Consider the following 27667-nt stretch of genomic DNA (forward strand, 5'->3'; position numbering starts at 1 on the left):
AGGCTACTTGCAAGCCCTTTGGGTGTCATATCTAATACTGTTGCATCATCTGCATAAAGCAGAAAGGGCTACATCACCCCGTTCAAACATGGAGGAAATGCACCTGGCGGATGTGGAAGTGTCATAATATCCGAAGATAAAAGCAGAGCCAGGGGGCATCCCTGACGCACTCCTTTGTTGTTGCACTGCATGCCCATGGGTTTCAGAGCGGATAGAAGAAGAAGAGAATCCAGAAGAGAAAGCAGGAGCAAGGCTATTCTACTGAGAACATACAGGTTTTATTTTTCTTTTGAAGGATGTGAGGGGGGTTAACCTTTTACATCGGGAGGTAAAGCATTCCATTCCCCGGGAGCTTGTATTTCAAAGCTTGTACCGCCAAATCTTTCCAGCCGAAAGCGTGGTTGAGCCAAGGTATGCTTCACGTTGGAACATAAGATTCCGGGCGGGTTATTTCCAGCAGAGTCTGTCAATTAGGTACTGGGGGGCAGCTTGGTACTGACATTTGTAAGTAAGTGAAAGAATGTTATGTTTGATTATTTGCTTTACGGGCAGCCAGTGAAGTTTCCTTCTGAAGGAAGAGATGTGATCACATTTTCCAAGACCAAAAATGGCCCGAATGGCGCCATTCTGGGTGGTTTGCAGTCCTTGCAGGTATGCTTGTGAAGTGCCCGAAAGCAAGCTATTACAGTAATCTAGCCGAGAGTTGACTAGTGCCGTATCCACTAGGGATCTGTTTTTTTTAGAGTAAGATAAGGTCTGATTTGATGAAGTCATTTCACAACATGGACACATGAGGAGCGGATATGTGAGACATGTTTCATGGACAATTCTTGATCAAGGATGACACCTAAGGTTTTTAAAGATTTGCATACTGGGATTTCAAAGCTGTGATGGTGAAGTGTGAGTACAGCGTGTCAAGCTTTTCCAGATGAGGGCTAGAGGAAATGAGGAGAAGCTCGGTCTTCTCATTGTTCAGGGCCGGGGAGATGTAAGCCATCCAGCTCTGAATTTCTGAGTAAATTCTTTTCAGGACTTTGGTGTCTGCTCTGTGACACCCAGTGAGTTCAAGCAATAACTGGGAATTGCCTGCATAGTTAGCGTAATTGACGCTCAGTGTATGCAGGAGGTCGAGAAGGGGCTTAACATAGATATTAAATAGAAGTGGCGATAAACACGATCCCTGTGGTACTCCACATGTTGAGAGAATATCTAATTCCTGGGTGTTCTTAACAGCCACTCTGTCTGTTCTAGGGCACAAAAAAGATGTGATCCATTGTGCGGCCATTTCAGAGCATTTGGTGATGTTCATAAGTCTTTCTTGCAGCATGTTATAGTTGATGAGATAAAATGCTGTGGAGTGGTCCAACAGCATTACCAGCTCCTGTTGACCTTGTTCTATGATCCCTGAAACGCTGGACTTGAGATCTAATAGTGCAGTGTCAGTTCCTCATTGGGCTCTAAACTCAGACTGAAGGGTAGCTAAGTCTTTATTTTCTGCAATGTACTTCAGAAGCAGTGAGTAGGCCATTTTATCGATGATTATTAAAAAAAACGGGATGCTGGGTATTGGCCGGTAGTTCGTGGCGAGTGTTGGGTCCATGCTGACTTTCTTTAACCGAGGAATTATCCAATTGTCTTTTAAAGAGGCTGACACAATGCCTTCCGTAAAGGACATGTTGATCATCTTGGTTACCCAGGGTGTTAGGACGCTCAAGGATTCTTTCAACATATCAGGAGGACTTGAGTCTCCTAAACATGGTGTAGATATACGTTTTGTGATAATGTTGAGGACTTCTGCCTCTGAATGGTCAAGCAATTCAAATCTGGTGATGGAAAGGTTGGCGATGTTCCCCGTGGTTGCAGTGATGACCTCCTGGTTTTTGTTGGATGTCAAACAAGCCTGCTGATTGGCAATATTTTGTTAGCGGCCTGATGTTTTGGCCAGGAATTCACTTTGTATGGTCTGACACCAGGCCGAATCTTTAATGACGGGCGGAAAGGCGGAGGTATGAATCTCAAATTCTTTAAGAATTTTAAACAGTTCATTGGGACTAGATCTGTCATTGTCAATACGAGTGTTGTAGTTTTACATTTTTACTTTAACAATAGTTTTTTTGAAGGCATGCACTGAGTCTTTATTCTTACTCAGTGTAGAGGGGCAAGGATTTGTTCTCCATTGCCGTTCAAGTGACATTTTTATTTCCTAGCTTCGATGATATCACCGAACCAGCATTTCTTTTTGGTTTCTGTTTTAATCATTTGTATTCTTTCAGGAGCTAGTGTGTCAATAGAATCTTTGATTGCTGATGATAGATATTACACTATTTCAGATGAGTTATCAAATGTTGTGGTGTCGTTCAACTTAGAAGACAGTAAGGTGGAGAAGGTGAGTGCTGAGACATTTTTAACATCCCTGCATTTTGTCTCAATCCTGATGTTTGAGTTGAGTTTGAGTCTAGGCGGTGCGATGGGTAACAGTATAGTCATGTTCACCCAATGATGGTCTGACCAATGACAGAGTTGAATGTCTATGGCCATACTGAGTAAGTTGCGGGCCAGGATCCAATCCAGGGTGTGTCCCCCTTTGTCATTTGCGTATAACCAATAGTCTCCAGCAAGTATAATATTGATATGGCTTGTAGATTAGTAGGGTCTTCTGCACAGAGATGAAAGTCGCCCACCACAATCATTGGTGAATTGGATTTTGTCACACCGTTTAGTAGTGAAATGATCTTTTCTTCAAACAAGGGTAGGTTATGAGGAGGCTTGCACAAAGTGAGTATGGACAGAGAGACATCAGCATTGATTTTCAATTTTATATGTAAAGTTTCACAACACCTCAATAGGCTGTAGATTTAAGGTGTGGCAGTCCAGACAATCTTTTGCCATGAGTGCGCCTCCTCCTCCTCGTTGCCCAATTCGGTCCGTGCGGTACATGTTGTATTCAATTGCGAATGAGTCATCTACAGATGACTGGGCGACTTCATGTAGCCACGTTTCTGTAATTACAACCATGTCTGGGGTGTGCATGGCAACATGGTCTTCAACGTCTATTCCATGTTGCAGTAAGGAGGGTGTGTTAAGAAGGGAGAATGTAAGTGAATTTCCTTCTAGATGCACTTTTATGTTAATGTCCAAACTCTGGCACATCTGGGGAGGAGTGGTGCAGGTAGTGGACGGTTGAGTTTGAATGTTTTTCTCAGCGAGGTGGGGGGTAACATGAAGGTTGTGAATATTAGGTGCAGGACAAGACTGTGAGTTATTGCCCTTTCCAGTAGCTAAGATAATTTTGTCTTTGCTTTGGATAATTTGTGGAGGATAAATGGTGGTAATTGGAGCAAGAATATGGGTTGATTCGACCCTGTAAATGTTACTGACATTGAGTGAAGCAGAAGTCATACTTGAAATTCGGGTGGCGCCAGTTGCCAGTGATTCCGGAACAGGAAGGCGTCCTAGTGCAGTATCTTTTGCCTGGAATTAAGCTTGTTTGCACTGGTAACAAGTTCTGGGCATTTCCGTTAAGGCTCAGACTGGAGTCCATTTACATCGTCTTCAGAAAAAACTTGAAGACATTGTAATTCAAGCAAAAGTGCAACCCAGCCTCCTATCCATGTAGCACCTGGCTATCCTATCAGATGTCCTGTCTTAATTTGAGTGTTTGTATCTTGTCTTTATGTCTGCGCCCCGATGCCTGCAGGCTTTCGGTGTATTACAAACCAATAAATAAATAAAAAATCAATGTCAGGCTTGCTAAAAGAATGACCAAGCATGGCAGTATAACGGTGTAGTAGGGTGTTTGGCGTACCTTATATGTAGCTTTAGGAGGAAGAGATGGGGAAGCAGGTAACCAACTGGCAATCAGGTATTGAGAACTACCCCAAAACTGTGGGAGCAGAATGAGGAAAAACTCATGGATTTGCTAAATAATTATTTATTTAATTATTTTAAAAGCCGCCATAGCTGGATACATAAAATGTAAGGTATACATCTTTATTACAAAACAATACACAATTTGACATTTTCATGAGTTTAAAATTCATCATCATGTTCATACAAATAGACAATCATAAAGTGCATTGTGAAAATGTGCAATTAATCTAATTCTGCATTTCACCACACATCGAATCTGCATAAGTGTTTTGAAATGCACTCTATGCAATCTTAATACATACAATTACTCAAAAACATGTACAGACATCCTTAGACCAACATTCCTAAGGTTAAACACAATTTTTCCATTGATGTGGAGACAACTATTATCAAAAACATGGAACACAACAAAACAAAGGTGGTCTACTAGCCGAGACAGCTGGAACACTGTCTTCACAAAGAATGCGCTTTTCCGAGGAATAAATACAAAGTTATTCCCTAGTCCTAGTTTCAACACTGAAGTTTTCTTCAGGACAGCTGTATCCATCTAATATTCCCCAAAGCATCAAATTATAGGCGAGACAGCTGGAACACTGTCTTCACAAAGAATACACTTTTCTGAGGAATAAATCAAAAATGATTCTCTTGTCCTAGTTTCAACACTGGAGTTTTCTTCAGGACAGCTGTATCCATCTCTAAGCACAAAAAGAATATTCTCAGTATTAATTCAAATGTTATCATCTTCAACGATCATTTGACATAAAATATGTACGCCAACAACATAATACATAGTTACTAAACTTACACTTGACGAATTATCAAGGAAAGTTTGAATGTCGCTTCTTTGTCCCATAATCCACCAACATCAAGAAAAAACAACAACACAGCAAAACCCACCCATTAGTAGTGTAGTTTAAAACTGCCTGGTACAAACATCAAACTGTGGTATTTGAATAAAAGTGAAACACACTCAGGGAAACTAATAAGGTATTGAGAACTACCCGTCACTACTCCAGCTATCAAGAGTAGAATCCCCAAACCTCTCTGTACATTGGTCTTTGAATGTTCCAAATTGTGTCCAATGTTACTGCCCTAGTTTCCTTACAAATCCACCATGGCACAATGCTTTGGCACGACGCTTCAAAAATATTTCTTAGGGAATAACCTTAAAACCTATACATTGTTGACTGGTGTTACTCGTCTTGTGCACTTGAAAATGCCCCATTTGAACTTATATTACAAAACATTTCTTGTAAACGTCAACTTAATCTCAAATTAAGTTACCAGCAATTGTATGCATATTTTGGAAGTTTAGTGTTACGTTTATAATTGGGATTGCAATCATGTTGCCAACACCTGAAAGCCAGTATGATCTGTCAAGGTATGGACAGTGCTCTCCATTTCATTTGATGCACACATGTGATAGTCGGTGTGAGAACACTTTTAAATTGTTTTTAATTTGTTTTAAATTGTTTGAAATACTTAGTTGTGCATTGTTGAAATAGAAATTGGAAACAGTTAGAGTAGCCTGCCAAATTTATATTTTGATCCTCGAAGTCACTCACTGTTGTTGCTTTTAGTAAATTGTATCTTTGCTGCCTCTTCCGCGTGTTGAAACCGAGCTCCTCTGCACACACGTGTAAAGCGGGTGAACAAACTACATTACCCAGAAGTATTGTAGTCACCGCGTACATTTTTCTCGTCCACAGGCGCGAACGCGCCGGCGCAAACGAGACTAGCAGGTCTGTGCGGGTCATACGCGTACGGGCGTTTAGGCGGTCCACTCTATCACCCTGAGACGATTAGATGCTTTAAGGGGTAGGTTTACTAACATTGATATAACTCAAACCATATGGGGTACCTACTGTTTTGCCCAATGGTATATTTCCTAATGTTGGGACTGTTGTTGGGACTGATAATGCTAAGTCATTTGCTATATCCCATAGACATAAACAAGATAGCATTGTTGGTGTCAGGAGGAATGTTCGCACCCTCACTAAGCTAACCATTGCTCTTCTAAATACTTGCTCAGTGGTTAAGCATGGCATCGAAATACATGACTATATTCAGGAACATAAACAAAATATTATGTGCCTCACCGAGACATGGCTTACAGAAGCACATGGACCAACTATTGAACTCCTACTGGTTACATGTACTTTGGGAAACATAGAGAGAACAATATTGGGGGCGGAGTAGCCTTGATATGTAAAAAAAGAGTTGGGGTTTTATGAGGCTAAAATACAATGCATGGGCTGTGATATTATCCATGTAAAGTTGACCTCGAACCCTAAATATAGCCTGAACATTGTCTTACTCTATCGTCCACCAGGAGATTAGGTAACTTTAATGACGACCTAGTTCACCTAGTCACGCCCATGCTGACTACTAATTCTGGGCTAGTTATATTGGGTGATTATAACCTATGGAAAAATGATAAAACAGATAAAAAAGCACTGCAATTAGAGAATATGATGAAAACTCATATTGTCTATTGTAATACTGAGCCGACCCATATTAAGGGACATATTTTGGGCTGGATCGGAGGGGGAAATGTCTAATTTGGGCCAATTTCCACTACCCCATGAACTTGGGAGAAACCTATGGTTTGTAACTCCAATATCAAACCCACTACTGATGACTGCAATAGAGTTCAGACGGCCTTTGCAGATAAACTGTTGAAAGCCCAAAAGAAAATTGAACAGGAAACACTGACTTTCCCATTGCTTGATCCCCCACTTATACCTAAACCTTCAAAAATAGATAATCCAACTCATTCTCTAGGCACCTTCAATTTTACTGAACCCAATTCAGTTGAAATTTTGGAGCTCTTAAAAAACATGCACCCCACCAATTGCCCAGGGGAAATGTTTCCTTCAAAATACATACTGGAACAACGAGAGCTGTTTGCTCCGTTTCTTTGTCGGTTTGTTAGCTCATCTTTCCGCACTTGTTCCATTCCTCAATCTATAAAAAGTGTGGCAGTTACTCCTCTGTTGAAAAAACCTGGTCTGGATCAATTGAATGCAGCCAATTTAAGACCAATTACTAATACCCTGTTCTTCCTAAAACTAATTAATAAGGTAGCTACCACACACCTCCAATCATACGTATTTTACACCGGCAAGCTACACGTGAAGCAATCAGGCTTCAGGAGCTTTCATGGAACTGAATCTGCGCTCTTAGACTTACAAACACACATGCTTGGTAAAATGGAGAACAGCAAGTCGGGGCTGCTGATGTTATTAGATCTCTCGGCAGCCTTCGACTTGCTGGATCACAAAATCCTGTTCAAAAGGATGGCGACTGTTGGAGGTTTATCCAGCAACGCCATCACCTGGCTTAGATCCTTCTTGGAGGGCCACCAGTCTTGTGCTTACTGGGGTGATTTTGTTTTTGAGCCACAAACAATAACATGCAGAGTCCCCCAAGGGGCATGTCTCTCACCTTTATTGTTCAACATATATATATTACCTCTATGTGTTGAGTTGGAAACTCTGGGGATCTTTTTCTGCAATTATGCAGATGATTTCCAGTTAGTTTTGAACATAACTGGGAGCTATGAAGTTGATCAACAAAGTTTGACCGTAGCATGTCACGTCATTAAACTATGGATGTCAGTGAACTGGCTCTGTTTAAATGCTGCTAAAACGGAGCTGATGCTTTTCGGCTCACAACACGCACAATCTAAACTATATCAAAAATACAACTGCTTTTCCATCGCAGGCATTCAAATTAAGACTGTGCAGAAAGTGAGTACCTTGGGAACTTATAGGGAGGAAAGTCTTGACAGTGAGGCACATGTCAAAGCCATCTCCACCAATACCAACTACCATATTAATGTACTGAGACAAGTTGCCCCGCTAATATCAGTGGAAAACCGCATAAAACTCGTAAGAGAAGTAATTCTGCCACGTGTTGACTATTGTAATGCCTTACTAGGAGGAGCCAGTAAGGCAAATGTCCAACAGCTGCAGAAAATTCAAAATGCAGTGGTACGGATCATCTTCCAGATGAAAAGTCTCGAACCTTCGAGTGCTGCTAGAAGAAAGCTTCATTGGCTCCCGGTGGCAGCTCGTATTCAATTTAATTTGCTTACTACATGCCATAAATGCATCTTCGGAAATGCCCCTTCATATTTGAAGGAAAGGATTAATATTTATCATCCAAATAGATGCCTAAGATCAATAGAGGGCTCTTTGTTGGTACTGCCACGAACAAAAAGACCTCATGGACTGGGACAGGCCTTTTATGTTCGGGGTGCACAAGCTTGGAATGCACTACCAACCAGGATACGTAAAACTGAGGATCATCTTCTCTTCCGCAAACAGCTAAAGACTATTCTGTTCACTTAGGCTCTGTCTTAGTTTCCTCCACCACTTCTGTCTTTCGGCGCCTGGATGCCTGCGGGCTTTGGCGCCTTATAAATCTGAATAACATAACATAACATAGCATGTTGCTCACTGCCCTAAAAGGATTGTGTTTCCCTGTGCTAGAGAGTGCAGTGACATTCTTCTGCCCCTTGAATATCACCAACCACAATGGCCACTCAACAGATTCTAACCAACTGCATGTATAGAAAGTGCATTCATGTAACCACTGCTCCCCACTAAATGTTCACTTATTTTATGAATGTACCAATGCACTTTCCCATACGTGCACCTATTCAATGGTTAACATTTTGTAAAGACACCTTGATCAGGGCCTGCCTCCACTGGCTGTATTGTTGTTCTATGTGTGCCCCTCCTGGAAGAAATATCTGAGCAACTAAATAAAGACAAATACAAATAAATGTCTGCAAGCCCCTAAGCTCCCCCATTTGCCATGTAGGTCCTATTATTTATGGAAGGGAATGCAGGAGAAAATTGCTGAAGAAAATATGTTGTGCGTCCTTCCTCAACTAACCCATTCTTATGAAGGCCTTTGAGAACTGCCGCATGGTGCTCGAACCAGACATGGGAACTCCGAAACAGAGTTATGATTCTGAGCAACATGCATTCAGTGTTTATGATAATCCAATGAGATAAATATGTTGATATCCATGGACTATGCTATTATATCAAGATGGTGCCCGCTTTTCTTGTGCCGGGAAAAAGAAGATGTGGTCTGTAGAAATCATTTGGCAATGATTGTCAACATTTGGCATGAGCACAGGAAGGAGAGCCCATGTGACTCACTGCATCTGTGCAGGGAAAGAGAGAGGAAACAAGGCAGTGACTCCAGGGTCCATCTCAGCCTACAGATCAGAATACGGTTGATACAGCTTGTGCACTGCACAGATGTGCTAGAGGTCATACTCATGTCATCGTCTTTAAAGAATTAAGTCATTACATGTTCTTCCCGTATTCCAGTCAGAGAACTTTAGCCAGATTGCCTGTCCATTGTTCTTATGGTTCAGATACTGTTCTGTGTCCCAAAGTTGGATATTTTACTGTTGAATTCCTCAGACGTGTCCACCATGGGACACTGTTCCACGGTGTGCAGTCATAAAATCGAAAAAAAATGTCGAAAGTCAAAAAAATCAAAAACATAATGCTGAAAAAAAAAAGTCGAATGATTTATTTTTTTATTTATATTTATTTTTTTGGCTCTCGCATGTAAAAATAAAAGGTAAAAACAAAAAAACAAAAAAAAACGGAGGGTTGGGGGAACCCCCCCCATTTCAAATAAAAAACGTAATAAAAAAGAAATTCAACTTTTATTTCGACATTATTTTTCGATTTTTTGACTTTTGACTTTTTTGTTTTCTATTTTATGACTATAAACCCTGTTCTACATTCATAAGGAGATGTTTGTGAATTGTGCTCATTGTATACTGGGTTAATATATATTGTTGTACCATTGCAACACGATGTATTGCCTATTGTAGTACATAAAAACATCATGAAAACAATCTGTGTTCCACCTTTAGGAATTAAGGCACAACAAGTGCTAAAAGAGTATGTGAACGATTGCCCGTTCAGACATCTTCGGGGGTTCTCAAGAAGGCATCTCCTATTCTAGGGCAACGGTTGGTAACCTGTGCTGCTCAATTGACTTTACTGGCCCAGGATGATCAGGGCTGCAGGTTGCCTACCCCTGCTCTGAGAGATGAGACAGAGTGGGCCCTTCTGCGCCTTTATTACCATGGCAAGACACTATAACATACATGCCTTTAGCATGATCAGCACTGACGTTTCTGCCGTGCAAATGACTGCTATCACATTTGTAAAGCTCAACAAGGCATGGGCTTGAACAATTATATAACCATTAGCATCATGTTAAACTCATTATGGAAGATGAGCCTGTGACATGAATCATTATGAGTGCAGGCCTTCACCACCTGTCTTCGTAATGCTTCATGCATGGTTTAAATAAATCAACCTCTAACGAATACTTTACACCAAAAAAAAGACCTCCTTGTGTAGGGAAATCCAGCCTGATTTTCATGGTATCAAAAAAGGATTATGTGTGAAACATTGCCACTTATATCACGTTTCAAACAGGATTATTGCAAATCATTCATTCACCATAAAACAATGTGTGTTTTGTTTTACAATTGTTCAGGTCGCCGAGTGCATCCCTAATTAATAGCCATCATAATGTGCTGGGGTTGACATTGGCCTGTGTATTCTTTGCAACACACACACTTATGTTACAACCATTGTTCCAAGTGGAGCAGTGGCTGAAGCCCCCTGCCCAGCTCCAATCGTGTGTGCTCCCTATCCAGCTCTCCTGAACATCCGTGAGGACCTGCTCTTGAACCTCGACTCCAACACTCCGTGTGTTCTCATTCTGCTCGATCTCTCTTCTGCCTTTGACACTGTCAACCATGCCATCCTGCTCAACCGTCTTCTTGTCAACTTGGGTATCACTGGTCAGGCTCTGGCGTGGCTGACCTCTTTCCTTTCCAATCGACCCTCCCAGGTCCAACTGGGGTCCTTCCTCTCTGACATCTTTTTCTCCACCTGTGGTGTCCCCCAGGGATCTAATCTCTCTCCCTGGCTGTTCAACCAGTATCTGGCACTCATTTCCCACTGCATCGCCGCTCTCTGCCCCAACTTTCAGGGCTATGCGGACGATACCCAGCTCATTTTCAGGCTACCCTCGGCCTCCTCCTCTTCTTCCCTCATCTATGACTGTCTGTCTGCTATCCAGGAATGGTGTGCCGCCAATGACCTCTGCCTTAATGCCAGTAAGACTGAGATTCTACTCATCGGCTCACCCACTCCCTCCTTCCCTGCAGCTCTCTGGTCAGCCTCTCTTGGCCCTCTTGTTGCTCCTACCTGCAAAGCAAAAAACCTTGGGGTCAACTTCGACTCCACACTCTCCTTCTCTCCTCATATATCGGACGTCTCTAAGAAGTCACACTACCAGCTGCACCTCCTCAGAGGTATTCTTCCCTTCCTCTCCTTCCCCAAGAAACTCACTGTCTCCCGAGCCCTGGTTCTCTCGAAGCTGGACTACTGTAACAGCCTCTATCTTAATCTGCCTGCCTCCACTCTCCGCCCTCTGCAACTCATCCAGAACAGAACTGCGAGACTTGTCCTTGGCTGCAAGCCCAGGGACCGTATCTCTCCAGGACTGAAATCTCTACACTGGCTCCCAGTGGCTGCGAGGATTAAGTTCAAAACCCTCTGCATTGTCCACAAGGCCTTCTGGGGCCTGGGGCCTAAATATCTTCAACTCTCTCATCCTAAATATCTTCCTTCCTGAGCCCTTCGCTCATCCGTCTCCAACTCCCTCAGGGTCAGCCGCTTCTCGAAGCAACGAGCTGGGGGTAGATCTCTCTCCGCGACAGGGGCCTCCCTCTGGAACAGCCTTCCTGCCTCCATGAAACTTGAGGAGAACCATCTCCGGTTCCGGAAGCACATCAAAACCTTCCTCTTTGCTTCTGCTTTCTCTCTCCCTCTCCCCTGCTAAATTCTTCACTGAAAATGCACTGAATCTGAAACTGGGCCACTCTCACCGACCTCGGTCCTGAGCCCTGCCACTCTCCACTTGCACTGCCTCCCTGCAACCCCTGCACTGCGGGACTGTCTCTGTATCCCTACAGCCCCCCCTTCCCAGCACTTGCCTTCACTTACCTTGCACTTGCCACCTGCTGGCCCTATTTATTTATTTTATTCTACTTACCTTGTACTGCACTTCCCCCCTCCCCTTCCCCTTGCACTTTTTCCCTTCCCCCTACCCCTGCACTTGCACGATCTAAATGACACCTGGCCTAGTAGGATCGTTGTCTGTCTTCCCCTTGTTCCCCCCTTCCTGCCTCGTCGCGCCTTGAAACACTTGTGTATAGGCACGTTACAAATGCCATATCATATCATATCATAACTATGTTCGTACAAGGTGTGTTCATTTCACAGTTCGGTTCTCTTGCGCACAAATTGTGTGCCCGAATGCACACTTTTGTTTAGATGTGTTTTTGTTATTATTATTTTTTTGTTGCACTCTACGCGTTTCATTGTTGGCTAAGTGATGACAATCGCATCGTTTTACATCATTGCACTGAGAAGTTGATGTTTGCAACACTTTTTCACCGTCTTAACTCTGTGTCACTTAACCACTGAACTGCACAGCAATAGAGTTACACCAGCAAAAAAGTTCGCAGAGACTCAATAAACGAAGCATTGGTGACAAATTCAGGCTTTTAATTGTCTGGATATTTTACAACACTCATACCCAAAAGACTGGATTCGTGCATAGGAATGTGCCATCTGAGAATTCATTTGATGTACTGGTTTAAACATAAATGTCAGGCCTCTTGTTTCACATAGTCTGCTCCTGCCTGACTGCATGTTTCATTTGTTGAACTACAAACTAATTGGCCAACCTGTCATGTTCTGTTCGTTTGTTTGCTTCCAGCAATTACTTGCCGCAGCCAAGACGGAGGGCAAGCTGACATCGTCGAGTGCCTTAAGAACGCAGGGCCCTTTCCAGCTCTGACTCAAGCATGCCAGCTGCCTTGCCAGGATGACTGCCAGTTTACAAACTGGTCCAAGTTTTCATCCTGCAACGGCGACTGCGGAGCATTCAGGACGCGAAGGCGAAATCTAGCAGGTAAGTTGCCGAGGAGGAACGTGACGTGCTGTCTGCCTGTCTAACAGTCATTTCAGGTGATTTAATAAAAAACGCTAAATGGCTCGTTATAAAAGCCCCGTTTGAATACTACTAGCAGGAATTGCAAATCATCCTTGCTCAAGAACCACCATGCCATGTTCTGGTAAAAGGAAAGCTAGTAGTTACTACATTGACGCATGAGATATGTTATGTTACGGCCAGCAATCCCTATTATTGAAAAACATTGCACTCATTAGTAGTTGAAATTACTGCCCAAAAATAACATCAGCTCTGAGCTGGCAAATTAAAATGTATAACCAGCTGTTGCAGGGCAAATAATTTGTCATGTGTAGACAGTTTAAATTTCAGCAATGGCGGAGCTCTGATTTCAAAGGCAGGAACACTATGGGCATGATTTACAAAAGCATTTTTTAACGGGAACATGTCTGCCACTGAAATGTAAATATGTCACGGCTGCCGGTGTTTTCTACTGTGGCGTTATATGTATAGCCGGCACAATGTTTACCGAGTTACTGGAAAACTGGGAAGATTTTCTCTGTCAGTTGCATTTATTTTACTTCTGGCAGTAGTTACTGAAGATGTACTTACCAACGGCAACAATTTCCTTTTGGCTAGTGGTATTCTGTGACCTCTAAATGCACTGCCGTCTGAGCACTAGTCTGGCCAAAGTGATCATTTACCACTGATGGGATTCCTTACCAAACAAGGGCTCCACTTGCCAAGTCTCTTCCAGAAGCCCTAGATTATTGAGAGGCTCAATTATGCCTATACACATATGTAGTCAAGGAATAGAAACTGCATAACACGAGTTATAGTCCAGAATCCACCCAGCAACTGGCAATAATATTATGTCTATTTGGATTAGAGCCTGTTTTGTACAAGTGATACATATGCTCTATTGTATTGGTCATCCAATCCTCATTGGGCAGTATTCAGTTAGTTACATTGTTTCTAGTTGAGGCCTTATGATTCAATTATGTTTTAGAACACAATTTTCACATTCTGGGGTATTGCTACAAAACGGATGTGCACTCTATTAGGCAATATAACCCGAGTAGGGGGGCGTTACTGGTTGGGGAATGCCCCAGAGGCAGAAGTAAGAAACCCGAGCGAAGCAAGGGCTTCAATGGTGCCCAGGGGCATTACCTGACTGGTAATGCCCCCCTCCGAAGGTTATATTGCCATTAGTACCCTGGCATATGGTACCAGTGTATTAATTGCAATTTTTCTCAAGACAAGAACCAGTGCTGCAACCGTTTCTCGACTTGAGAAGAAAAAGCAAAATAAATGGCCGCCAGGGATCGGGAGAAGGGACTACACGTAGTCCCTTCCCCCTTGTTTTGGTGGCCATTAAAATCAATGTAAAACAAAAATAAACAAAGAAAATGGCCACCATGGAAGGGGCGAAGAGACTACACGTAGTCCCTTCTCTCTGTCCATGGCGGCCACTCGCTGAAAGAACTCCGGACCGCCCCTGCTCGGAGCCTTCTCAGAGAGGTCACAAGCTCATTAACCCTCGCCAGCTACTAATGTAATTTATACAACATTAAACGTAAACTAGGCCTCGCCTCAGAAGCAGGGGTCTGAAACCTTTGGCTTGATAGATGCTTCAAACAGCAGCTCGAATGAACCTCCACCATTGGCATCACTGATTAGGGATAGTGGGAGTTGTAGCTCAAAACCTCTGGAGAACAAAAGAGGGCACATGTAGGTTTTACACAATGGGCAATGATTTACAATAACAATTAATGAGATCATTTGTATAATGTTTATTTTCTTTGGATGCTGCTTGGAATGGTTAGTCATCTGTTCTTCCAAGTTGTTGTACCCAGAAAACGATTCAGTAAGATAGTTACATTTGATCAATGCACGTGTCTTAATTTACCAAAAACAACCGTCACAGCGGGCTGGATCGGGTGGTAACGGCCCGAGGGCCTTATTGATGGGCCCCGGCGCTGTTACCACGGATCGGGTGTTATTGCTATTAGCACCCTGTGTTGTCAGTTTGGTAACCAGGGGTGCTGACCTCAATGTTTTCTTAATGAATGAACAGGATACCTCACAGCGTTCCGTTCATTCATACAAAATACTTATGCTAGATGGTCACCATGGATCTGGAAGACAAGGCTACAAGAGCAGCCTCTCTTCCATTTCCATGTCGGCCAGGAGGGACACAGAGCAACGGTGGTGGGGGCACCGCCTCCGCTGAAGGAATCAGATAAGCGGGGTGGGAGGGATGAGATCACATCAGGGAAGAGATGGGAGGGCGGGGGGAAGTTGGTGGGGTGGGGGAAGCAGCCATTGGGTTGCTCAGAACATGAACTCTGATCGTGGGATTCAGCCTGCGATCCGAGCAAACTGATTGGTTGCTTCCCCCACCCCGGGTGCTAATAATTGTTTTCACATTTTTTTGACTGGTGATTGATTTAATGCCTTCTCATTTCAGGAAAAAGCAAGAAGAAGGAAAAGTGCAAAAATCCACCATCCTCCCTCTTGACCGAGACACAGCCTTGCCCTTGTGACAAGTACAGTGCACAACCAGTCGGAAACTGGTCAGACTGCATTTTACCAGAGGGCAAAATGGAAGTGTTACTGGGAATGAAAGTGCAAGGGGACATCAAGGAATGTGGGCAAGGCTACCGTTACCAAGCAATGGCATGCTATGATCAAAACAACCGACTGGTGGAAACATCAAGATGCAATAGCCATGGTATGTATTGGGTATTTGCATTGTAGTTGTGGGCTAAAGAAAGCGTTGTCATGAAAGTGTTTAGAGCTCAGGCTCTAATTTAGACTATTTTTGGGGGGAATGTCTGTTAGTAGTGTTGTCTATAATCACATCCCACTGCTCCATCCAACTTTACTACATCACATTTTCTACAATTAGTTAATGTATTCATTTTTATGTATTTCTATTTAATTTATTTATAATTTTTCCAATCACCCATGGGGATAGAGGCACATATCAACACAAAGACTTAATCAAATGATGACAGGACAAACACAAACAAGATCAGTTGAGCAGAAGGTAGGCAGCCAAGGCCAGAAGGCAACAATATTATGCGAAAAGGTGTGTTTTCAGCAAACCTTTAAACTGATCCAGCGATCTAGTGCATCTTAGGTCAGGAAGTAATTTATGCCAACGAGCCAGCGCTGAGTAGTCAAAGGACATATGGCCAACCTGCTGCAAGCTGTAGCGAGGGGAAAGCAGCAGACATTCATTATTAAGCCTCAAATTCCTGCATTCTGGTAGCCAGAAAAACCTGTCCTTCAAATACTTCAGGTGGCACCATATAGGCACTTATGGGTCATCACCAGAAACCTAAAGGGAATACCGGATCGAACCGGGAGCCAATGGAGTTATGTCCGTGCTTCTGAGACATGGTAATTACGAGCCACACCCTGTACGATTCGGACAGCTCCAATCTCTCCATTCTGTATGGTTTTCAATTTATTTAGATTATCTTGAATAGTATCCTGCAACAACATGCAACCATAGTGCAGTTTCAAGACAATAATTGCCTTGGCAATCAAAGCACAGCTCTGCTTAGATAAAAAAGGACAATCAGTCTGAGGTAAAATGCGCAACTAGAGACAGTGCTGCTTACATAAGACTTCATTGTCAAATGTGCATCTAGGTATAACCAGTGCTCAAGATAAGATTTGAAGCTGGGAGTATTTTACTCCCTATTTTTTAAAGTTAGTAGTAAAAAGATTTTTTAGAGAGTAAAAATGTAAGTCCAATTCCCAATGAGATTATTTTATAAGCGAGTAAAAATATGATTTAACTGAAAAATGAAAATGTTTTTTAATATTTATTTATTTATTTGCACCTAGTTATTCATGTACATTAAAAGATGCAGTTTTACATCTTCCAAATAAGCCGTTCAAATTGTTGTTTCTTACTGTGGTACTACGTGCACTACTTGTCCAAACGTATCTATTGAGCAGTGAGGGTGAAAGATTCTACAGGTCTTTGTCCTGTTTTTTGTTGGTAGTATTTTTAATAATAATAATTTAGCATTTATATAGTGCTACAAACCCTCAGGTATCGAGCGCTGCTTATTATTACCCACGGTGTGTGGTGCTCATTTATTGGCCTTGGAAGGATAAAAGGCTGGGTTTGGCCCTGCCAGGATTCAAACCTGCGTCAGCAGGCTTTACACAGATGTCAAAGCAAGCGCTCTACTCGCTGTGCTATCAGACCACACACTCTCAATTGTTATTTTTTGGGAGTATTGCAAATTTTTAGTGCGTAAAAGTGGCTGATACACACCTTATCTGTAGGGCTGGGTATAACCCCAAAGTTATAACTTTATCTGATACCCTGATGCTAATCCCAGCAATGTCAAATTATTTGCAGTCACGGTCATGTTTTTTCAGACGGGAGGAAGTCCCCACTAGAAGCAGCTCTGTTTTCGCATCATTCAGCGCCATGGGACTGTGCGCCATCCAACCTTGGCTAAGTGTCTATGTTTGATTAATCAAAGCTACATTTGCGGCATAGTCACCTGAAATAGGAAAGACGACTTGTGTGTCATTAGCGTAGTTTGTGTACATAATGCCTTTTTTATGCAAAAAGCGAACAAGGGTTTGGTGAAAAGGTTGTATAAGGTGTGCAAGAGGCAGGAGCCTTGTTTCACCCACAGTTTATTTCCACTGGGTCAGCAGGGCCCTCAGGGCCCTCATTGCTGAAGACCCTGACTAGCCGACCTGTGAGGAAGGAATTAATCCAGGCTGCTGCCTGCAGAGAGAAGCTGGCACCTTTCTGGAGCCTCTCAACCAACAAATCATGTTCCGCCAGATCAAAGGCAGCAGAGAGGTCCAGGAGGAGGAGAAGAGCAAAACCCCCCTTTATCCATGATTTTAAGTAGACTGGATGTCAAGTCTAGCATTGCCGTTACCATACCATGTGCAGATCTGAAGCCAGACTGTCTTGTACCCAGCAAACACATTTTCTCTAGGTGTTTATGACTCTATCCAGGATCATAAGCAGGAATGACACATTATCAACAGGCCTATAATTTGTGGGTACTGAAGGATCCCACAATGTAATGTAGTGGATAGCAGGCTAGTGTTAGCACCAAGACAAAGAGTTTTGCAGGTAATTCTAACTTTTCCTGCACATTGTGCCACAATAGCAATTACCTCAGACATACAGTCATTTGTGAGACACTATCCGCCACATATCTTAAGAATATAAGAAATGACATTCCTGTTGAAGGTCTTGTATATCCAAAGAATCTGAATTCTGTACACACACACATCAATGAAAGAAATAACAGAATAGTGCGCCACGATCATGCCATTCAGATATGTAAGTGAGTGTTAGTTTGGCTTGCAACAATGCAGGCTGTACCTGATGATCTAACATTGTCAAAACATTTTAAAACATTTAATTATGTCTGTGTCGTTTTATTACGCTTGTCATACTGTTTAATGAGATTTTCTTTCTGTGTGTATACTTTGCTCAGTGTCACTTGCAGACTTCCAATATTTTAGAATCGAAGTACAAGAAATACTTACCTGTCCAAATGACAAGCGAGAAGGAACTGAGATGAAAGTTTAAACGTTTGATGGCACATTAACTCTTAATAATGCACCTCAAAGTGTGGTTGCCAAATGAAATGTCTTTACCCCAAAATAATGTAGTGAGCAAAGGTCCAAGATAAACATCTTGTTGTTTCGCTTTGTAAATATATTTGGACTTTGTGTCCCCCCTTGTAGCGCTTGTGATAAGACACAATTCTAGCTTGTAACATAGTTTACATGAATAGCATCACAAATAGCAGAATTCAAATCCATCTTGCCCTAGTTGTCCAACATGAATATATGCCCAGTAGCCACCAGCGTTGAAGAACTGATTGACCCATTTCAAATCTAGGCTGAAGATGCTCAGCGGATCTTCAGAGCAACTGATGACTAAAAAGCTGATAGTAGAATCTGAGAGTGTCTACTATCAGTAGAGTATTGGAAGAGAACCAACATGCTCTGTTTCAATTCCAGTATGAGTCACATAATCGAGACAGGGGAGGCAACTAAAAGAGATCAATCTTTTAAGTGACGCCATAGTCCAGGGGACCCTCCAACCCTAAAAGAAAAGGCATCAATTTTGATTCTCAACTCTCGTTGACACATCATGGTCACTCATTTTTACAGAGTGTCCACTTTAAGCTGCATCTACTAGACCCCCAAGCTTTCACCAACTTCACCAGAAAGTCCTCCTTTTTCAGCAGGTGGTCCTGAGAGCAAACTGAGTGAAACCTCACAGTGATTACCTCAGCCTTCGAAAAAGCCTGTTTGGATAGCTACAATTGGCACTGAATCAAGATGCCAAGATCATATTCAGCTTGAAAAACAAAGAAAACGTCACTCAAACCATCAAACTACTCTGCTTGATTGACCCAAGGAAACAACACCAGCTGACATAAGGGGAAACAGACCATGTTTTTCCGACTGGCCACAGTCCTCTACATCAAACTAGAAGACAGTTAAGATCGTCCATTTCTTTGTATCTGAAACTGAATGGAGAAGTAATTGTCCTCAGCCTCTAACTGCAGAACAGTCTTTCAGATTAAAGAAAATCACTTTAGTAACTGCTGTACACATATGCATGCATTAGTAATGGCCAAACCCCAAACCCTCACCCACAATGATAGGCTCACAACTTGTTTCAAGTGTTGGCAATAAAAAGGCTGTAGGATTTTATTGTACAGATATGGGTTATGACAATAACAATATCACATATCATGATGGTATCATACTTTTGGGCACCGGGTCCTGAGGTTACCCCCTCGGACCCGTGCCGCCTTCTTGTGTCTCACGACTTGTTGTGGGCACTGTACAGTGCCTTGTACTTCTTTTTTTTCTTCTTCCCTTTTGTAGGGTGGGTGGTTTCTGTGGTAAAGAAGCAAGAAGATTTGGAAGACACTGAGTAAACAGTGAAGCTCCTGTTTGCTTGGGTCCCCGTTCAGGGTCCACAAACAGATTGTGTTTACTCTGAGCATGCTGCTCTCATTTATAGGACCCAGGGAGGCCCTGGGTCTTTGTTGTGTATGTGATGGGGGCCGCTGTTGTCGTAGCCCCCGGCCGGATAGCCAACTGTCTGACCCCCTGATGGGGGCAGATCTTTGAACCTGGGCCCTGCCTGATGGTTGTTTCCTTGTGGCGCTTTAGCACCTTGCTGTTTGGAGGAAGGGTGCGATGACTGTTTGCACCTTATCCTTCCGTGGCTTTTGTGCTGCCGAGACTGCGTGTCTCCGTAGCTGGGGGGGAAGGAGAGGAGCAGGTGCGGGGGGTTGGGGCTGCCCCTCTCCCAGCTGCCGATGGTAACAGCAGTTACCCTGCCTCGCTTGTGGGATGCCCATGCAGCATTGCCCATTCCAGAGGTCCTTCAGTTTAGCTCTGAAGTCAACCCTCGATTCTAGCAGAAACCCCTCTGTTCAGGGACATGTCAAAGCAGCAACCTGCATCATGTTCCTACTATAGGAATATTCCCACAAAGATGGTCTTCCATTATCATTAATGCAGGTGTTATTGTTTTATTTAACCCCATTAGTTCCTTACTGCTGCTTCCCCACTTCAAATTGTGCACTCAAACTGAGCTTGCATATGGCATTTAATTAGTCAAAAAGTGGAAATAAAACCTCATGGACAATCGCGGCAGCAAAGATTCTAGACGCAGCCCTTGCAAAATGCCGTAAAGAAGAAAACCATCTAGAAAGCCTGATAGGTGAATAACCACATATTCACACCCAGCACCCGAACGTCAAACGCTTATATCCGCAGAACAACAAGCATCTAGTATCAAGGAACGAAGAGCTTCCCCACCGACTTTGCAGCACTTTGTAAAATCAAAGAAATTTGATAAACACACAAAAAAATAAGTCAAAATAGACATTTAAAAAGAAAATAGAACTAGGTGTTAAGATATTTTGTGTATGATATAATTGTTCATCACTAAGTGAGTATGGCTCATATTGAACACCACCTAGTAGACAATACCACCCCACAATTCTGTGACAAGAAACAGGTTGAATAATGAATCGACATTTCATATTTTTCAAATAAAATCACTGAAAAGGTGGTCCCCTAGCATTATACTGTGAGAGCCACCCCCAAAACAAATATTGGTGCATTTTTAACTCGTTTATAAAAACAGGAATTGGCCTGCCTGTGAAATTCTCTATTCAATATGAAACATGCACCCATGCGGTCACTCCACATAGCAAATGATAAAATATTTAAATATTTCTAATTGTAAGTAATACAATGCCAGCTGTAAGCAGCACACTTAATTCTATCACACCATTGCTATTTATCACCCATGTATTATAACTCTTTTCGATTAACCACACTGTAATTTACTTTTTATTGAATGATCATTTTAAAATATTTTTTTCCAATAGCAATAGCAAGTACTGGTAAAAGAGAAACATTACTTGTAAAATCAACATCATGATAGAGGAATCACATTTAATATGTGTGAGGTATTGCCATATGGCAAGGGTGCAAAGCCTGGCTTTTTTATTTTTATTAATGCATAATATGATGCAGATAATTTAATCTTCAAAAGGTGAATCTGCTAACCAGATACCATTTTCATCATCTCCATGCCAAAAACATAGTGTACTTGTGCTCTTCTGCATCAGTAGCCTGATCCCCAGCACGTGCTCTACTTGTGATTTAGGGCAGGTTTAAGGGTCACACAATGCCCACTCGACGGCTGCAATGACAGTCAAGTCGCTGCATGACCGGGGACGCATTTCAGATATGACTCCTTTTACCAAAACTATGATGATCATAAGTAACCATGCTAGTCGCAGGGTAAACTCTAAATAAAGCTATGCCTGAGTTAGGCATGCACAGGGTAGTACTTATAATCATGGCCAATACATCCCAATTGATATTGCACATGTGTCAGTTCCTGTGGGTCAGCTCTGCTGTAGAAGGCGATATGCATTCTCGTCAGCAGGTTGGAGCCTGCCAAATGGTAGGACAGGAACCTGGAGGACCGGGCCTCTTCTTTGATCTCTTTGGGGGAGAAGGTAACATCTTCCACCAGAGAGCAGCTGCACATGAGACAGCTGCCCTGGGCCTGAGTATTAAAGGAGCACACACACATTAAAAAGGAGTAGCATCACACCAGGGAGCTGCATCTCTGAGGGTCTTTGTTCTTAGTGGGAAGGAAAGGGGCGGAATTAGAGTGGGCAGGAGTGCTCTGGTCAATGGAAGGAGACTTGGAGACTTCCACCATCTTCTTTCTCTATGCCTCTCTTTCTCCTTCCTGTCCCCTCCAGTTCCTCTGGAGCGAGACACTTAAGGTGTGACATCAGACGTGCAAAGTCCACTCCATCCAAGAGCTGGAATTAGACAACTAAGGCAGGCTAGCTTTAGTCTAATCACCTGAAGGCTTTTGAATTTAAAAGAAGGGGTACTCCACCCCTTCAGCAGATTCTCCCAGATCCTCTTGGATCCTCTCAAGACCCGCATATTTGCTCTGAAGAAACTCAATGGACTTCCTTTGGGAAAGTTGTACTTTACAAAGCCTTCAGCCTGAGGTGAAGAAGGAGCAGTGCACATCAGGAGTGACCTTTGCTGTGGAACAAAACCTACCACTCTTCACTGGAATCTCCTAAAGCTGGGAGAGCAGACCCTGAATGGAACCATCTTGTCTTCTAGTCCCTCTGAGCGGGCCTCATAGCAGCCGTCAGGCCGACCAGCCTAAGATCCCTGTTACACCTCACCAAAACTATTGCTCTGTGTTCACTGCACCTTGAACGAGAGGGAAGGCAATGATGCTGGCTTTTGCACTTCTTCCCCAATCCAAACTAGTACTTGCACTTCGGAGCAGCTCAAGGCTGCATCATGCCGTATCTAAACTCATCATCAGTTAGGCCTGAACAGACTGCTCGACACCAGGACCGGTTCTGCATCACTGCCACAGCTCGGCCCAGCTAGCCCTCCAATGGCCGCCTCACCGACCTGCACATTTATTCCCCAATATCACCACTTTGACGACTGTCATTTGCTGACTTGAACTGCTGGAGTGTTACTCATCAACCCCTCCCAGCGGCTAAAGCCTGATTTGGCCAGGTCCAACTGTGACGGGATTCTGGGACCTCCCAGACTTTCATTTTATTGAGAGCCTCCACTTCAACCATACTGAGCGACCGCATTCACCCCTATGCTTGGGCATACACGATCCAACGTTCCCAAACTGAGCTTGATATGCTCGCATCTATGTTCACACCCAGTCTGACTCGGTCAACCCACCAAGCACTGATTCCAAGTAATGTTAACCCTGAACTGCCCCTTCAGGCCACTTGGTCCCTAGAGACTGGTTAGGTCATGATCATACCTGTTTTCAACAACATATCCTTTATGTAGCTAGTAACTTACCTACCACCCTGAAACCACTTTCACAGTGCTACTTTACTCAGTCTGTCACATTTTCTCTGTTCTTCCTTCAGTTGGTTTTTGTTCTGTATTTTCTATTAATTCTATTAGAAATGGCGTGTTTAATGAAAGCATATATATTTTTAAAGAACCTTGATTGTACATTCCCTTAATTTGTATTGGGTTATTGTGTTTTTTGGGTCACTGCTGGTACACCTTCAAATCCCTCTTAAGACTTCCCTTGGCCCACTTTACCACAAAAGGTGAAGGGGGTATATCTCTTAACTGTCCCTCTATAACCTTGATTGCATTGGGTTTTGGTTTGTAGCGGTTTTAGGGCTGAGTGGGCCATTTTGCCCCTACTTATCTGAGCAGAATCCAATTAGTCACAGTATGTATGCACCTTAGTAATGCAATCTCACGTAGATATGTGGCACTGTGAGTTTCTAGCATATGCATAGAAATAAAATGCAAACTAAGGTAGGTTACATTAGGGGCTGCAGGCATGTGTTTAGGGACACTGTACTAACAATTAAGAACACACAATGCAGTGTTTCACTCATTCAACATAGTAATATATTTATATGATTTTCTGATAAATTAATATATATTCCTTCCACTTGAGTTCACAGAATGGGCCCCACTGGTTCAGCGTCCTCCCACTACTTTATAATTTACCTATGCAAAACAAAAGAGGTGATGGCTGGAAGGTTTGGAATTAATCCTAACCACTGGCATTGCTCTGGGAAACCCTCCAGACCATCGTTCTTCATCTGCTAAGCCATTACAAAAGGGGAAAGACCATATGCAAATCAGGCTTGGTTCCACCCCAAAAGGGGCAACCCAGCCTGAACTGCTTGGTCACATCCCTTCTGCATGAGATCACAAGCATCCACAAAACATGTTTCAGCCTTGTTCAGCATCATGAGTGAGGAGCAGCTTAGCAAGTGAAGAACGATGGTCTGGAGTGTTGCCCATGCAATGCCATTGGTTATGATTAATCTGAAACCTTCCAGCCATCACCTGTTGTGCTTTGCATCACAATTTCACTTTGACATCATTTTCCATGGAACTGAAATCTGGCTTCTTTGTGAATAAAGTGAAAAAAATGGTGCACTTCCCATTCTACATTCTCAAGCTTTCTCTTTGGAATGAGCTTAACCTAGTGGAAGCCACCCCCAATCCACGCTATCCTGGGACTCAAAAGAAAAAAATGGTTCTAGAGGGCCATTGGGGACTTTTCATGCTCACATTTTAATGATTCCTTAAGACACACTGCCAGAAGGGTCAATCAAGAGCGTTCAAAGGAACTTTAAGTCAGCTAGATATTTGCAGTATCCTTTTCTGTTCTCATTCTCCCTCTAAGAAAGCAGGTCTGCCTCAAATACAAGTTTCGTAAAGATAGGATGCAAGCTCACATCTAATCTATTTGGATCAGTTTCCTCTGTTATAATTGGAATTATTCCCACAATTCGTTATTGGGACTTCACACCTTTTGATTGTCCATGTCTTTCAATTGGCTTGCTTAATAGGAAGATAGCATACACTTGGAGGGCCTGTATGCTCAGGCCACAGACTTTTGAATTCAAAATAATATTGCATTCCATATTTCATCATAGCAATGTAAGACATTGATGAAACATTTCTGGGTCCCATAGTGCTTTCGAATACCAGGATATGCAGATAAAATGTCTGCAACAAAATATGATTTATTTAGTAATAGTTTTAATTTTTAGAATTTTTGACAATCTTACAAATATAATCTTTGCACTCATTTTGAAGTGAAGATTGTCAGCCATAACACATCTTTGTCTGTTGATTCTAGGCTTTTTGATTGTAAAAGTGAGTGGTGCTAATTCATACTGAGTTTGAATTCCTTAAATTATGAAACATTGGGTTAGCAACATCAGCCGTGTAAACAACTCTCAAAGTCCCATTTCCATTACTGAGCATCAAGTGGACTTTATTATCTTAGCTGATCTCAATAGATGACACTCTAAGTGTATTCGAGCTCTTTGAAACTGGGGAGTTTGAAAACAGAGTCTTGTGTCATGTGAGCATGCAAAAGTGTTTCTTTTCAGAAGACCGTAGACTTACAGGGTAATTCATAGAATTTCGCAGAAAAGTGTCGCAAGCGGCTGGCGCAGAGTGTCCGCGTGCGATTGACTGCGCCAGGCACGTGCGCTAAAACCGATTTCCGCGCACAGCGTATTCATGGATTTCATGCTCCCAAACCAGCCGTGGCGCAGAGTATCGCAGCGACCCTGCAGCAGCGCCAGTAACGCCCCCAAGAACGCCCTCGCGCAAGGAAAAGCCAGCAAAATCGCTAAATCATCGCAAAGGGCTGCGCTAACCCTGGACCAGTTTACAGGGCAGCCAAACAAGGAACGCAAAGCGGGTAACGTGCATATCAGGGGTACACGTGAAGTCATACACGCGATTAGCCAGGGTAAGTGTATTACAGGGGTACACGTGAAGTCATACACGCGATTAGCCAGGGTACGTGTATTACAGGGGTACGCGGGAAGTTTAACACGCGATTGGCCAGGGTACGTGTATTACAGGGGTACGCGGGAAGTTTAACACGCGATTGGCCAGGGTACGTGTATTACAGGGGTACGCGGGAAGTTTAACACGCGATTGGCCAGGGTACGTGTATTACAGGGGTACGCGGGAAGTTTAACACGCGATTAGCCAGGGTAAGTGTATTACAGGGGTACACGTGAAGTTATACACGCGATTAGCCAGGGTACGTGTATTACAGGGGTACGCGGGAAGTTTAACACGCGATTGGCCAGGGTACGTGTATTACAGGGGTACGCGGGAAGTTTAACACGCGATTGGCCAGGGTACGTGTATTACAGGGGTACGCGGGAAGTTTAACACGCGATTGGCCAGGGTACGTGTATCAAAGGGGTACGCGGGAAGTTTAACACGCGATTAGCCAGTGTAAGTGTATACCAGGGGTACACGTGAAGTCATACACGCGATTAGCCAGGGTACGTGTATTACAGGGGTACGCGGGAAGTTTAACACGCGATTGGCCAGGGTACGTGTATTACAGGGGTACGCGGGAAGTTTAACACGCGAATAGCCAGGGTAAGTGTATTACAGGGGTACGCGGGAAGTTTAACACACGATTAGCCAGGGTACGTGTATTACAGGGGTACGCGGGAAGTTTAACACGCGATTGGCCAGGGTACGTGTATTACAGGGGTACGCGGGAAGTTTAACACGCGATTGGCCAGGGTACGTGTATTACAGGGGTACGCGTGAAGTTATACACGCGATTAGCCAGGGTACGTATATTACAGGGGTACGCGGGAAGTTTAACACGCGATTGGCCAGGGTACGTGTATTACAGGGGTACGCGGGAAGTTCAACACGCGATTGGCCAGGGTACGTGTATTACAGGGGTATGCGGGAAGTTTCACATGCGATTTGGCCAGGTACGTGTATTACAGGGGTGCGTGGGAATTATCACACGCGATTTGGCTTGGTACGTGTATTACAGGGGTGTGCGGGAATTATCACACGCAATTAGGCTGGGTGGGTCCTCACAGGTGTTCCCTGTACACCCTCCACAGCCCCTGCAGGCAGCCCACAAAACAGGGGACTACCCTGCACACCTGCTCATGTCCCCCTGCACCCCCACCCCCCAGCAGTGCAGGGGCACCCTCCACCAGGCCCCCACTCATGTCTCCCACCACCCCCACCCCCCAGCCACCAGGGGCACCCTCCACCAGGCCCCCACTCATGTCTCCCACCACCCCCACCCCCCAGCAGTGCTGGGGCACCCTCCACCAGGCCCCCACTCATGTCTCCCACCACCCCCAACCCCCAGCCACCAGGGTCACCCTCCACCAGGCCCCCACTCATGTCTCCCACCACCCACACCCCCCAGCAGTGCAGGGGCACCCTCCACCAGGCCCCCACTCATGTCTCCCACCACCCCCACCCCCCAGCAGTGCAGGGGCACCCTCCACCAGGCCCCCACTCATGTCCCCTATCACCCCCACCCCCCAGCCACCAGGGTCACCCTCCACCAGGCCCCCACTCATGTCTCCCACCACCCCCACCCCCCAGCCACCAGGGTCACCCTCCACCAGGCCCCCACTCATGTCTCCCACCACCCCCACCCCCCAGCAGTGCAGGGGCACCCTCCACCAGGCCCCCACTCATGTCTCCCACCACCCCCACCCCCCAGCCACCAGGGTCACCCTCCACCAGGCCCCCACTCATGTCTCCCACCACCCCCACCCCCCAGCAGTGCAGGGGCACCCTCCACCAGGCCCCCACTCATGTCTCCCACCACCCCCACCCCCCAGCAGTGCAGGGG

General features: G+C 44.0%; 1 protein-coding gene across 1 annotated transcript in view; it reads left to right on the forward strand.

The window, feature by feature from the left end:
* The window catches only part of THSD7A (thrombospondin type 1 domain containing 7A), a 1346262-nt gene that overhangs the window by 1155200 nt on the left and 163395 nt on the right, over positions 1 to 27667 (forward strand). Inside the window, exons 12-13 of the mRNA XM_069648630.1 lie at positions 12715 to 12909; positions 15377 to 15640. Coding sequence (XP_069504731.1) covers positions 12715 to 12909; positions 15377 to 15640 — 459 coding nt within the window. The remainder of the gene's footprint in view (positions 1 to 12714; positions 12910 to 15376; positions 15641 to 27667) is intronic.

This window comes from Ambystoma mexicanum, chromosome 2q, assembly GCF_040938575.1.
Source record: "Ambystoma mexicanum isolate Mex_15411 chromosome 2q, UKY_AmexF1_1, whole genome shotgun sequence".
NCBI classification, from domain to species: Eukaryota; Metazoa; Chordata; class Amphibia; order Caudata; family Ambystomatidae; genus Ambystoma; species Ambystoma mexicanum.